Genomic DNA, 14,276 nt, shown 5'->3' with positions numbered 1-14,276 from the left:
GTGAAATGTTAGGATGTCTTACTTTTTTTCAAGTAAAAATTCTAGGGAAAAGATTTTAGAATTAGTAAAGCAACACCTTAAATTTTGAGAATTGGTAATGGGTCTATAAGACAACAGAGAATCTGAGAGCTTCAACAAGCAAGAAATAACAAGAAAACAAAGGGAAAAATGACCAAAAAAAAAACCTGTTGAGTTTCAAAATGATAAATAGATGATTTTATTACGTCAAAACCTTTACCAAAATAGTCAATACTTTTACAAGAATAGTCAATACCACCTACTTGTCATTTTAAAATTCAACATGTATTTTTTTGTCATTTTGTTAAAATAAAAATTGAAAATTTACAAAAGTTTTTAGCAATACATGGAAATGATTTTTCAAGTAGCAATGCAATAATTGTTGGATCTGCGTCAGTTTGGTGATTTGAGTTGAAGATAATATAATCACAATACCTTCAACCAAATATGGTCCCAAAAAAAACCAAAAAGTAAGAGTAAACAACGGGTATACACACACAAATTTTACAGTAATATTATCCAGCTAAATTTTCAAATCTCAAAAAAAACCTAAATGTTTTTTATGATGTCTTCTCCTGATGGATCTTGGAATAGATTTTCTTAGTTCTAATAGCTAGCACTAAGTCCAGCCCAAATCCAATGACACAAACAAGAGCCATAATCACAAACACAAGCATGTAACATTGTGATCCAATACAAGTGTTTCCTCCTCCATTTTGCCTAGCAGCTTCAGCATCATACAAATTCCCAGCAATAAGACTAGAAAATAGGAAAGAACCAAGAGGAAGATTCAGAATCAGAATGTTGTATAATAAACCATAGTACTTCAACCCAAATAATTCTGAAGCTGATGCTGTTGTAATAGTCAAACGAACCCCATAACATATTCCAACTATGATTGATCCTATGTAAATTGATCCTGGTAATGCCATTGCCATTCCCATGAAGCCCACCACCATTAATATTTGTGAACCTGCGTTCCAAAATGGCCTTGCCATGCCTGATTTCTTGATAAAGTACTCTGAGAGTGTGCCAGAAATAATGCGTCCAAAGAATCCCCAGATGCTTATAAATGATATGAATATAGAAACATCAGTGTAACCACTTGCCAATCCAATCTGTCCCATGTTGTTCATCACACACAATCCCGTTCCAACCCCACATAGAAAAGACATAAACAAGAACCAGAAATCAATTGTCTTAACCATTTCAACGACTGTATGTTCCTCTCCTATCATGGGTTGTTGTCGGTTTACTTCAACTTGCTTTTCCACCGTAACACTTCCACTTACAGAACCATCTTGTTTCTCTACTTTATTTTCAGCAAGCAATGGTTCATCAATCTGCTGTTCAGCATCAGAAACAAGGAGGTTTGATTTGAAGATAAATGGACACAAAGGAACAAGAAGTGGCATGGCTAGTAAAATAAGAAGCCCCAAGGTGAAAAGCAATGAAAGAAGACGGCCATGGCGTCCAGTGATGTCATATGCCAAGAGGTAAAAAGCTACTGTGACAGCAATAATGTTGAACAAATTGAAGAATTGGGTTTCTTGCTTGACTTCTGCAGAATTTGAAGCTGGCTGGGTTTCATGAAGGGCAAGAGAAGCAATGAAGCAGATAATAGCTGGAACAATTGTGAGCATGAGGAGAAATGGAGAAGGAGATGAGGAAAAAAGAGCTGTACATGTGTCGGTGAAAATTGCAGTACTGAGACCTACATAGCCCTTAAGAATCCCAGAAACTGGACCTCGATTTTGAGGGAAATTCCTCATACAAGTCACTAGAACAGCTGTGTTCATCCAGGTTGAACTATTCCCTCCCAAACATAACAACACACACATCTGTAACAACAAAATCCCATGATCATTCTTTATCAAAATGAACGAATTAATCATCATTTAAGAAGAAGAACAAGAAGAACAAGAAGAAGAAGATGATGATGATGATGTGAACATAAGTGAGCATGCTTATATATCAGATTCATACATATACTGTATTTTGACATGCTAACATCACAAAATGTAAAATTGTATATGATTTGATATGAAATGAGGGGGAGAAAGGAACTTACAAGCCAATAAGGGAGAGGAGCGATTCTCTGGCTAACAACGAGCCATTGACCTCCATAGCCAATGAACCCCATGAAAGCTCCAATGAGGAGAATGACAGAAGGCGGCCAAAGATCAGAGGCGAGACCAGAGAGAAGACCAAAGGCCTTACCAACGTCTTTAGCAACAGAGAGATTGTTAAGCTCAAGCTGTGTGAGTGCCATTAGACTCTTCAATGCGTGAGAATAATTGGCGAATGTGTAATTGTTTCCACTGATTGCTTGAACCCATATGGCTGTCACAAATCCTAGCCATTTCCCTCCTGATGAAACCATCGTGTTCTGATTCAACAAACTCTGTTTCTTCTCTTCTATTTCGCTCTTATGCGGTAGGGATGGCTATTTGTTCCTATTTAAAGGTTTCCCATTTTGATTCCTAACTTGTTTCTCCTAATAATCAAATAGAAGATAGAGGGATTATCATAATACATGTTTACTACTAAATGGTTGTGTCCATGTATTTTGAGGAGCAAATTTCCTGAAATAAATGGAGACGCATAATTAGGACCTGGTTTTGCTATTACAATGTCCTTAGGCGCAATAATATTTTGGTTTTAATTAATTAAAATTCACAAGTGGGGAGTCAAAGAAGCTAATGTGTCGGAATGGATTATCCCAAAATGAAAATTGGAATTTGAGATTAAAATAAATATAGCTGTGGATATGTTTTAAGGACTAAGGAGAACCATTGTTATCGTATTTTAAAAAAAAAAAAATGCGGCATAACGCCGAACTGTTTTTTCGTCAAAACCAGCTTGCCGAAAAACGGGGCGTGCTCCTTTCCACTTTTCCAGTGTCCGCCGCTGGATTCAATATTGCTCCAGGACAGCATAATTGAGTGCCACCAGTTGAGAGAGACCTTGACCGTTCGGTTCACCTACGGTTCAGGTTCAAAGGGATAACATTTTTCAGGGTAGGTAGTGGAATTATGGAATACTTGGTGATATCAGCCGATGTAATTGCCGATCTGGGCTAAGTTAAATTTCTTTGCTCAACGGCCCTTGCGATTCGGCCCTTCAGGTAGAATTGGTCAGATTGGTTTTGAAATGCCTAGAAGAATAGTCATCACTTAATTGTACTGGGCTTGACCCCTTTTCTTTCACCGGAAAAAAAGAAAAAGAAAATAGAATTGGTCAGATTGGGTTAACCGCTAGACTTCGTAAAAAAACAATGCATGTATCAAACCAATCATCAGTATCAAATACAATTAGGTTCCTAATATAAAATATAAAATCTAATTAACTAATTTAAATAGATTAAAAAATTATTAAATTTTTTTTCTTAACCACCCTACAAAATCATTTGGATTGAAATTATACTTTGAAACAAACTCCTTTACCATGTACAATTAATAAAATTAATGTGGACAAATAATAGAGATAAAATGAATTAAAATTTTATATTTAAAACCAAATTTAACCTCAGCTCTTATATTAAGAATTACTCCCTCTGTTCCTTATTATAAAAGACACTTGATGCTCATGTCATGTTCCTATATATAAGAGACACTTACAAGTTGTCTCTACTTTTTTGTGTTAATTTACTATTTTACCCATATTTATTATCTCCAACTCACACTCTCTCTCCCTTCCACTTCTCTTTCTTTTAATAATTTAATTGTTCTCTCTCATGCTCTCTCTCCTTATTAATGAGGGCATTTTTGAAAAAAAAATTATACTTTTTATACATTAATTGTTTTTAACTAACTTTAACTGTTTTTTTTATCAACGTACTTCGGTTATTTGTTTCTTATAATAAGGAACGGAGGGAGTAGTATATTGTTTCCATGGGTCATGACCAGTCAGTCACGCAACCTTCAAAATTTAATCACTATAATTCAGTCCTCCTCCTAATAATAATAATAATAATAATAATAGGTTTTTCTGTATTTGTTCAGGCATGTAAGCTAATACTGTCTAGCAATTAAAAGATTGTCTCCTATGAGGGAGTCGAGAAAATTAAAGGGCCAATTTTGCAAATTTTGCCACAAAGAGTCCACTAGTTTGAGATGTTGATGGATCGAAACGGTATGTCTTTTGTATCCGACCACCCTTACAAGGCCAACTTCTGGCGGCTTCTATATCCTGCAATTCTGTAAATTGAAAGAAAGTTGCATTAAAAGAAAGTGACACAAGTTACATTCAAAATGAAAACTTCAGACATAGAAATTTATAATAAATTCCGTAAATGTTAACTGAAAACACATATATGCCCTCTCAACTCGTGATGCATATTAACTCAGTTGCTCATACTATCCCATACCAACCTCAAACTTTCACTCGCAAGGCAGATCACGGAGAAAAGGTCTATCAGTCGCAATAGATAATTTTGTAACGAGTGGCCATCACCTTTTCAGCTGTTCTTAGCAAAGAAAAGGTACGAAGGCGTCTGAAAATTTAGATTTTTTATAGGGAATGCACAATAAAACTACCAATCATGCTAGGCATATGGTGGTAGTCCAGATACCTTACATTCACATTGGTGAATGTATATAATGCGGTTGGATAAAGATAAAGTGGAAATAGTATATTAAGTACAATCATGAGATACAGACCATATAATCAAATTCTTCTTTTTCACTCCCAACGCATGCACGTTGGGAATCAAATTTTGTGATCTGGACCACGAGCTTAATAATGGACCAAAAGCAATAGCTGAAGCATTAAAACGAATTCATGTGCAGGAAATAAGTAGAAGCATGGAAATCCTACCAGCAGATATATTTTCCTTTAGAAATTGCTCTATCACATCTTCATTCTGAGCAGTAGTTAAGCTGATCAACAAGAAGAAGCTACTTGTCAGCTACTTGTTAGAACAGGTGAAGATAATAAAAATCATAGTACTTGTGTGCGTGTCTTAAATTTTTAGCCAATAGGAAAAATACCTGCAAGTGCTGTAGACAAGTGATCCTCCAACTTTTAGAAGTCTGAAACCATTGGTTAGAAGACTCAACTGCAGCCAGACACAAACAGATATATAAGGGTAAGAGTAAGCAGTGTATTGCTATGACTGCCTGCGTCTGCATAATTCCAGCAACAGATAGCCATATAAACAACTTCTATTCCTAGTTCACTAATCCCGAGTTGTGGGAGTTTGGGAGCCCATTAGAAGCAATTAAAAAAAAGTGCTTTGACCTAAATTAAGACAGATCTTTTCACATACTCACCTCAAACACCGTAAAATCACTTCCTAAAAGCTAATCCAAACACCTCCATAGACTTGTTTACTTTTACCAATCAGAATCACAAAATCACTAACACGGCGCACATAATGAGATTTGTCACATTTAAAAGTCCAGCCTAGGTATATGAACATATAGACCTAACCTCACACTGCTACTAGAACATACAAAGAGGGAAATAGGAGTGACCAAAAAAGCAGAAAATGGGGATCTATTGGTCCAAAAGAAAACATAGGGGTTTAAAGTTTGATAAAACTGAAAAGGGAGGAGAAAAACAAGGGAGTCGTGATGAATGGGTGGATGTCAGTTGGATATATATTTAAAAAAAAAAAAAACAAAGAAAGAAAAGAAAAGAAAAAGAAGAGCAGCGAAGGGTGGAGAGGGAGAAAAACTTTCAAGTGTGGTTTTGGTTGGCAAATCTGTTGTGTTTCATGATTCTGTATTTTCTGTTAAGTTTGTAGTATTTGGTGTGTGCTCTGTCTCTTTTGTTCTTTGTTATCCTGCGTTAATAATCTGATACTGTGTTAATTTGTTTGCAATTTTTTTTTTATCTGGGGGCATTAGAGATATGGGTTTAGCCTGAATCAATTATGTCCCTTGCAATCTGATTCAGCTATTCAGTAATAGTAGTATCAAGCCCCCAAGTTATTTCCATTTTCTTTCTATCTATTTCTGGTTTTTTTCTGTTGTAATTGGAGTTGAGGGTTCTATCAGAATGCTTCGTAGGACTTATTTAATTCTTTCAGTCAATGCAATGGTTTAAAGCAATATACTACCTAGGTTGCAATCTGTGCTGATTATTTTCCGCCACCCTTTAGAGAATTCATGCATGTGAGGAAAAAAGAGAAAGCAAAATCAGATAAAAAATTGTAGGATAGGTTATGGATAAAAGGAAAAAATTAGTCACTTGCCTGAAGAGCAAACAAGTCATCAGTCCTATCTGCATCTAGAACACGGCGTTCAAGAGTTTTCCAGCCCCAATGTTCAAACTTCTGGATATGTTTGACTGAACCGTCATGGGTGCACTCTGCATCCACAAGGACCTGCATAGAAACCCTAACAGACTATAAGCTTGCCATGTTCGAGCAAATTAGTAGTCAGCATACAATCAAATTAAAATTCTATAAACCTTGTCATAGCCATGGTTCACAATCTTTCTGTCAGATGCATTTTTAAATAGATCTTCTTTCGTAAGTCCAAAAACTCCAGAATGCCGCCCATAATAAATGAGTTCAGGAGGTTGAGACCCAGAGACCAGCGGTGGTTTTCCACTTTTTCGTGCCTTCTTCCTCTCCTTCCATGTTCTTCTAGATGTCCACTCCTTGAATACTTCTGATTTTTCTGCCAATACAGATTCACCTGTTTGATACTAGATATAATGATAAGGTTGACAAGAGTAAGTAAATGATGAGTCATTCGCAGTATTCCTTTCCAAGACCAAGTCTATCAGAACTCAGAATTTTAATTACATGATATATTATCTGAACAGAATCCTGCAGGAATAAGCGAAAATGTTGCTCCATCAGCAACAAAAAGCCGGCATCGATCACCCAGATTATACTTCTGAAGCATTTTTCTACATGCTGCTAAACGATGTCTTGCAACATCTACTCCAGTAACAGATCCTGAATCCCCAAGAAGGTCTAATATCATACAAAGTTTAGCACCTGAAAATCAAATTTGCAAAAGAATTATTAATATTAATGATCCAAGAAAGTGAAAGTTAGTATCGGTAGTAACTCGTAAATTTGCTCTTAACAGTGGGGGGAAAAGTTAAAAGATAGTCGTAAAACCAAAAATAGAATTGAGTCGTCGTATACATATCACATGTAAAATACTGCTCTTCAGATTAAAACCATCTTTATTCTATATCAAGTAGAAGCATCAACACACTAGACAATTTTAGCATAACTGGAGTAATAAAGTTACATACCAGGAGCAGCACATAGGTCAAGAACGTGGTCTCCGGCTGATACATTTAAAGCCGCAACAGCAGCTCCGGAAGATGCATCGATTCCATATATCTTTACCCGACCCAAGAGCAAAGAAAATCAGTATGACACAAGTAAGGCTAAAGTTAGCTCAACCTTCAAATGAGCTGTACAACAATAAGAAAGGGGTTTTCTTTTGTCATAATGCGAAATGAATATAACAGCCGAATTCTTGCTCACGACGCTTTGTAGTGGGCTCACCTTGCCTTCCTGATATGCCTTTGAGTTAGCAATCTGTAAATTGGAATGAAGAGAATAAAACCCTGGCAGCCAGTCTACTCTCTGGAGCTTACAGTTCATCTCTACTTCAAACTCTTCGAGATATGCTTCACAATTAGGTTTCAAACTTTCCCCAACAAAGTACAATGTTAGTCGATGGGCAAAATCAATTCCAAGGATCAAGAATCGTATAAATCAATTCCAAGGATTGAGGGAAGTTGAAGGACCTACCGAATGTATCGCGGAGTAGACTCAAGAGTCGTATAAATTGAAGGGTCAAGCCCATTCGCCCCCAGAAATGCAAGGAAAGCGTCTGGTAATGGGAGTTTTGAAGCCTCTTGTTCCATCAAACAACATCTAAGTTGGAGACTTCGATTTTCGTTGGACGACGTCGAAGCGACGCTAAGGAATGCGTCCAGGATCTGAGAGCGGCGGAGGGGAACAAACCTTGCACGATAAGGCCAGACCGCAAGACATCGATGCGCAAGAGCTGTCGTTTGAGTGTGCCATTTAAAAATAAATAGAAATTAAGAAATCTAAACTAGTTTGGGAAAATGACCCCAGAAAAAAACCCCTAACCGTGAATTTTCACTTCAGAAAGTTAAGGGTTAAAATTGACAGGAAAAAAATAAATCAAAATTAAAATTTTAAAATTTAAGAGAAATAATAAAAATATCCTTGTGTTTTTTTTTTATTTTCAAAACTTCAATCTCTCGCTGGACGCTGCCGCCGCTAACCATTGCTGACACCGCACTAGTTGCCGTCAAGATTTTTTCTCTAGTAGCATTTTTTTTTGTCATGGGAAATTATTTGAGGAAAGTAGTAGGGTCAGATTTGATCCCACCATTAGGCCACCAATGGTTTCTTAATATTATAATACAAAAAATTTATATAAGTTAACTCAGTTATTCTCACTCCAACTCGTGATAACAATTTATCTAAAAATCACAAATCTTAATTGGAAAATGATAAATGTAAACTTGAGATTAAGAAGATATTTTTTCTTGATACACAACATGAAATAACATGTGAATTAATTAAAAATAACAATAATTTATTTGCAAATAATAAGTATCGATTAGAAAATGATAAGTCTAAACTTAATATTAATAAGGTTTCTTTCTTATACATAACGAGGAATAACACATGAATTAATTAAAAATAACAACAATTTATCTATGAATGATAAGTTTTGATTAGAAAATGATAAGTTTAAACTTGAAATTAATAAGTTATTTTTTCTTGATACATAACAAGAAATAACATGTGAATTAATTAAAAATGATATTATTAATTCCAAATCTAAATTTGTAATTTGATAATCAAGATTTATCATTTTCAGATAAACTATTATTATTTTTAATTAATTCATATGTTATTTCACATTATGTATCGAGAAAAAAAAGTTTTATTAATATCAAATTTAGACTTATCATTTTTAGATAAATTATTATTACGAGCTAGAGTCAAAATAAATAAGTTACATGATATTTGTTTTTATTTTAATGCTAAGAAACCATTGGTGGCCCAATGGTCACCAATTGTTTTGATTGGTCTAAATGATCACTAGGTGGTGGGATCAAATCTCATCCCCACCACTTACCTCAAATAATTTTCCGTGACAAAAAAATGCTATAAAAAAATTCCAACGACCACCACTCTGGAGGCTAGTGTTGGTGGTTGGCGGCTTTCCATGAGGGGTTAAAGCTTTTAAAATAAAAAATATAAAAGATTATTTTTGTTATTTTTTTAATTTCAAAATTTTAATTTGGATTTACTTCCCTCATTATTATTTTCAACCCTTCACTTCCTGAATTGGGGTTCACAATTTCAAGTTTCTTTTTTTGTCATTTTCTGAACTATTTTTTCTTTAAAAAAACCATTTTTTATTTTTTAATGGTAAATAAAAGAAAAATATGTAAATCAAATTCCTTATATCTATTATACTAAATTCTTTAGCTGTACATCATCATGTAAGTACTGCTAAACTTAGTAGTTAAGGGGAATCCAGAGATCTTACCAAGTAGGGCTACTTTTAACACTCTCACCACAAGGGCCACGTTAGGATCTCAATCTCAGAAATAAATCCTAATCATCTAAATAAGAAGACTGTTCCAAATGAATCATGATCATACTCTTTTCTATGCCCAAAATTCTCTATGAAAGGCAAGTGCAGGGCATACTTAAATTTCTAAAGACAAAAAAGAATATTAGGGCCTGTTTGATAGGAAGAATTAGTTGGAATAAAAAGAAATGAAAATAAATAATGAAAAATTTCTGAGTGGTGACATGTTTGGTAAGCACTGGAATAAAAAATGGATTGATGAAAAATTTCTATATTTAGTTAGATGAAAATGGGTTAGAAAATTGTATAATTTACCATGTCACCCTTAGTGAAAAAATATAACATTATTAATAAAAATGCTTTTCAACATTGAAGAATAATAATATTATTCAAAAATTCAATAATCGAAAAAGTTAAATTAATAAAAATTATAATAAATTATAATTTAAATAAATATAAATACTCAATATAAGTATAAAATCATCATAGATTTTCATAAAAAAAATACTACAAATATTATTTTTTAAAAAATAAATAACAATAATAAATAGTATAAGTACGAAGATTGTGTTTATTTTTAGTAATTATACTTCAATCCTATATTATCTTGCAGCAACTCCCTCTTTCAAATGCTTATAGTTCTGAATGCCTCCAATGGCTTGTTTTTAATCATTATACTTACCGTTACCTCTATATCAATTTGGATTTTCACTTCCTACTCAAAACTTCTCATTTTCCAAGTCATGTGGTGGATCAAATTCAAATTTTTGAATGGACTTTATTTCACTAGAAACTATATTTAAATAGCCTTTTAGTGATAGGTCATTTGCCCAATTTAAATTCAAATTGATAAAGTTATGTCCAATAAAATCTAAACTGTCATATGACAAGGAAAAAAGTAAGCAAAATTGAATTTGATGCTGAAAATTCAAATTTTCTTGTATCAAATTCAAATCTAGACAAGAAAATTTAAATTTGCTTGCATTGAATTTGAATGTACTTATTTTGTTTTTGTAGCTTAAAACTCGACTATGGATTTATTGATGTAAATAGGAGTTTGTATAAGCAAATTCCAGTTCATGCACGATACATTCCAACTTTTACACAAAATTCGAATTTCATTATGTCTTAATTAGACACTATTACGCTCTGTCTGTTTTGGACACACTAAATACAGCAATTTTCAATTAAACATAACTATCTCAATTTAAATTTAATTTAGGCAAATAAATTATTGATAAGCTCTAGGAGTCTAGTTTTTATTGCAATAAGACCCATTAAAAATGAATTGTAATTTTAAAGTTATGATCAAAATAGTGAGTAAAGGTTAGAAATGTTTTTCTCTAGATTTTGAACCAGATTTGAAAAATCATATATATTTCATATGAGAACATTTTTCACTAAGGTATATGTTGTTGAAAAGCTTATAGGGAGTTAGGTAACACAACATTGAACACCTTGACACTGTTAAAAAGTTTAGTAATGCAATAATCTTCCTTCTCTATAGGTGTAACATCCTGAGTTTTTAAACCTAAGGTTTAACGACTTTTAAGGTTAGATTAGGGTGATTAAGCCATAAATTGTATGGGAATAAAGGTGAATGCTATTGTTTGAGGTTAATTGAGGCATAAAATTATAAAGGATTGAAAGGCATGTCTTCTAGACTTTCCAGAATAGTTGTGGATTTCATATATTTTAAAGAGTCAAACAATAATATTCTTAATGATTCTTTTTGTATTTTATAGTTGACAATTGAAACTTTCCAATGAATCCTAATTTACAAAATTTGAAAATATATAACTAATTGTGAATTTTTCAAAGTTAGGACACCTTGTTACCTATAAGCTTTTAAGCAGTTTTGTAAATCATCTTTTTCAAAGATAAAATGATAATATTTTTGGTTGATTCCTTTTGATTTGGAAAATAGAGGCATAGTTTGTGATTCTCAAAGAACCGTGAAGTTAGTTATGAACTTTCAAAGTTGAACCCTTTTATCTATGTTTTTTGTTAGATATTTACCAGATGTCTATTATAGCGAATAACACAGTATATTGACTGTGTCATTTGCTAAATGTTTCCTAAATGTTTACTATAGTAAATAACATTGCATATTGACCATGTCATTGACTAGACGTTTGCTGTAGCAAACATGTCAAAATCTGGTCTTATAATCAATTTCAAATGTTATTTTAGAAGGTTGGAGGAAGAGAACTTATAGGACTCCATTAGGGTTTGGTTTTTTCAACTTAGGGGAGTATATTTGAGCTTCTAAACATCAAAGTAAATATTCCTAACCTCATTTCTACCCTTTTCTCTTAGATCTTACAAGATTGAAATAGTTGAATCTTAAGGTTTTTCATGATTTTGAATGAGTTAAGGTTTTGACCAATTATTTTGAGTTTAAATGACTTATATAGATTAGTCTAGGCACTTAATCGGTTTAATTTTCTGGACTTGGAGTTTTAAGGAATATGAGCCTAGAGTTTGTAATTTTTGGGAGGTTTATGATAGTTAATAATAATATGATGATTTAAAATGAGTTTTGAGAATTGGGTTAAGTTAATATGAGTTATAATTAATGTTTAATCAATTTAGAATGTGGATTTGAGTTGATTTTTGGATTTGAGTATTTTTTATGATGGACCCTAGATTGAGAAATTGGGGCTTTTAATCAGTTGGCATAATTAGGAGTCAATTGAGAATTCTTATGAGTTGATTTACCTATTGGGTTAATACTTTGAGTTTTAGAATGATAAATTTGAGGTTGAGATGAGAGTTAGGTTAAACTAGGGATTTAAGTCCTAAATCGTTATTGTTAACTACTTAATTAGTTTGTTAACTAACATGTGGTGATTGTGTAGTTGTGTATATTGTTTGTAATGGGTACTATTGTGAACATGATAACTTGATTGTGGTAACTGATAATTGCTTGTGTGAGAGGTAACCACTTTCCACTCATTGTATATAATATCAGAAAAATTAAAATATAAACAAGCAACACGTACCGAGTCAGATCCATGTTCAAGTCTGGGTTATTCCTCTAGAGCTCTATGAGTTGATCTACTGGCTCACTTAGAGTTTAGACTACTAGACTCTAAACTTGAATGGCACAGCAGAGTACCATACAAGAGAGAGTAATAGAGAGAGAGAGAGAGAGGAGAGAATAGGAAAAGTTAATGACTAGGGTGAGTTGAACTAATGGATAGAGGCCTCTATTTATAGATTTAGCAGCGGGTATTTTAGGAAGGCAAAATATTTATTAAGTTCATCGATTTGAATTTGAATTCAAATATTTAAATATCTCTTAATTGATAAGATTATGGATTTGAATTTAAATGCAAAATCAACCTTAATTAATTCTAAATATATATCTAATATATATATTTAATCTGTACCGTATAAATTAACTTATATTGTAACTAATTAGATTTGATTTCAATTTTTTTAACTAAATCAAAATATCATAATCTAGCTTGGATATTTGATTGGAATATTTTCTTAATATCCAATCAAATAATCCGACCCATCAAGGGCGGATCCAAATCCAAAAATCTAACATCTCCCACTTGCACTTGATGAGCTGGCCATCGTGCGATTATCACATCTCTCTTGCTTCATACTCAGTGTCTGCCATGACTACTTGGGCACGACGTCTTCCATTTTGGATGTTTGTTTACTAGAAGTCCTTTATACATGATCAGCACACAAAGACATCATAGATGTACTTGCAAACTTACATATTGTCTCGAATGCTCTAGATTTACCTATGCACATTTCCCTTGGCATATCTAATCCCTCTCAAGTTAATTATTAATTAACTCAGATTGTCTCTTCATGCACTTAGTATCCATACTTATAAATTGCTCAGACAACTTAGTAAGGGACCAGTCACAAACACTAGCACAGTTGTGTACTTTAAAGTAACCCTTCCTTCTGAGTGGTCATCAATTGGGTCTAACCTAGTCGCTTTCCTAGTGTTGAACTTTTAAATCGAATCATTCATGACTATAAGATGCAAGCTAAAGTAACTGTCATCAAATTAGCCCCTTATGATGCTGTCTAAGTTTTAAGATCATTATGAAAGGATTTTTCTTCTTTCTAGGACTCACATTGTGATGGAATAGGAATCTCCCATTCATATTCCTTGTTGCGGTTCTTCTAAGCACATATAGTATGAATTGCATACCACGGTAGTTATCTTAACTTTGTTAGGAGCGTATATCAATTTTGATTTATTCACACTACATAGATTTAAGTTCTTAGTACGCACAGTATCTTAACTGGAACTCTTAAACACAAATCTAATGATATTTCATAAGAGAAGAGTTCTTTAGTTGGCTACAGGTTTCATGGATTGTATTATCCATAACTTGATCCAATCTTTATGTGGATCAGTTATTTGGTCCATTAAGGATCTCATCCCAGACTTATCTAGGGCGACAAATATGCTATGATACTTCTTGACTATTGTTCTTGCAATATGATGATTATGCAATGTCTCATCTTCTATGCTCCTCGTGAACACAAAGGCGGTTGCTCGTGTGAGAAAGCCAACCTTAATTTGTATGACATATTAGTTATTGTATACCTCACACATGTATGTATTTGTTCACATTCAATATACATTTTGGGTTATACCTCACATTTCTTTTATTCCTCAATAAAAGAAGTTCAAGACCTTATATTCTACACATC

The 14,276-nt window shown here is 33.3% G+C and overlaps 2 protein-coding genes across 2 annotated transcripts; both read right to left on the bottom strand.

The window, feature by feature from the left end:
• Positions 1-411: 411 nt before the first annotated feature.
• Positions 412-2,492, bottom strand: LOC114760827 (protein NUCLEAR FUSION DEFECTIVE 4-like). The gene is made up of 2 exons (XM_028950118.1): positions 2,090-2,492; positions 412-1,859 (listed from the first exon to the last, which is right to left on the bottom strand). The coding sequence occupies exons 1-2, from the start codon at positions 2,399-2,401 to the stop codon at positions 579-581; spliced, it is 1,593 nt and encodes a 530-aa protein (XP_028805951.1). The 5' UTR covers positions 2,402-2,492; the 3' UTR covers positions 412-578.
• A 1,404-nt stretch (positions 2,493-3,896) lies between these two features.
• Positions 3,897-7,992, bottom strand: LOC114760809 (uncharacterized). Its single transcript, XM_028950100.1, has 9 exons — positions 7,748-7,992; positions 7,499-7,643; positions 7,240-7,330; positions 6,776-6,973; positions 6,436-6,665; positions 6,218-6,349; positions 5,010-5,077; positions 4,837-4,898; positions 3,897-4,217 (listed from the first exon to the last, which is right to left on the bottom strand). The coding sequence occupies exons 1-9, from the start codon at positions 7,861-7,863 to the stop codon at positions 4,084-4,086; spliced, it is 1,176 nt and encodes a 391-aa protein (XP_028805933.1). The 5' UTR covers positions 7,864-7,992; the 3' UTR covers positions 3,897-4,083.
• Between the last annotated feature and the right edge of the window lie 6,284 nt (positions 7,993-14,276).

This window comes from Neltuma alba, unplaced genomic scaffold (genome assembly GCF_004799145.2).
Source record: "Neltuma alba isolate B1F8T4 unplaced genomic scaffold, ASM479914v2 tig00011023_pilon, whole genome shotgun sequence".
NCBI classification, from domain to species: Eukaryota; Viridiplantae; Streptophyta; class Magnoliopsida; order Fabales; family Fabaceae; genus Neltuma; species Neltuma alba.
This window is presented reverse-complemented; position numbering and strand designations above follow the sequence as displayed.

What these genes read in the sequence shown, in the direction of transcription:
- LOC114760827 (XM_028950118.1), bottom strand. Translation starts at nt 2,401, where the DNA reads ATGGTTTCATCAGGAGGGAAATGGCTAGGATTTGTGACAGCCATATGG. An exon ending in CTCCTCTCCCTTATTGGCTT is followed by an intron (nt 1,860 to 2,089) that starts GTAAGTTCCTTT and finishes TTGTTGTTACAG; the next exon opens with ATGTGTGTGTTGTTATGTTT.
- LOC114760809 (XM_028950100.1), bottom strand. Translation starts at nt 7,863, where the DNA reads ATGGAACAAGAGGCTTCAAAACTCCCATTACCAGACGCTTTCCTTGCA. An exon ending in TCTACTCCGCGATACATTCG is followed by an intron (nt 7,644 to 7,747) that starts GTAGGTCCTTCA and finishes TGTTGGGGAAAG; the next exon opens with TTTGAAACCTAATTGTGAAG. An exon ending in AGGCATATCAGGAAGGCAAG is followed by an intron (nt 7,331 to 7,498) that starts GTGAGCCCACTA and finishes GGTCGGGTAAAG; the next exon opens with ATATATGGAATCGATGCATC.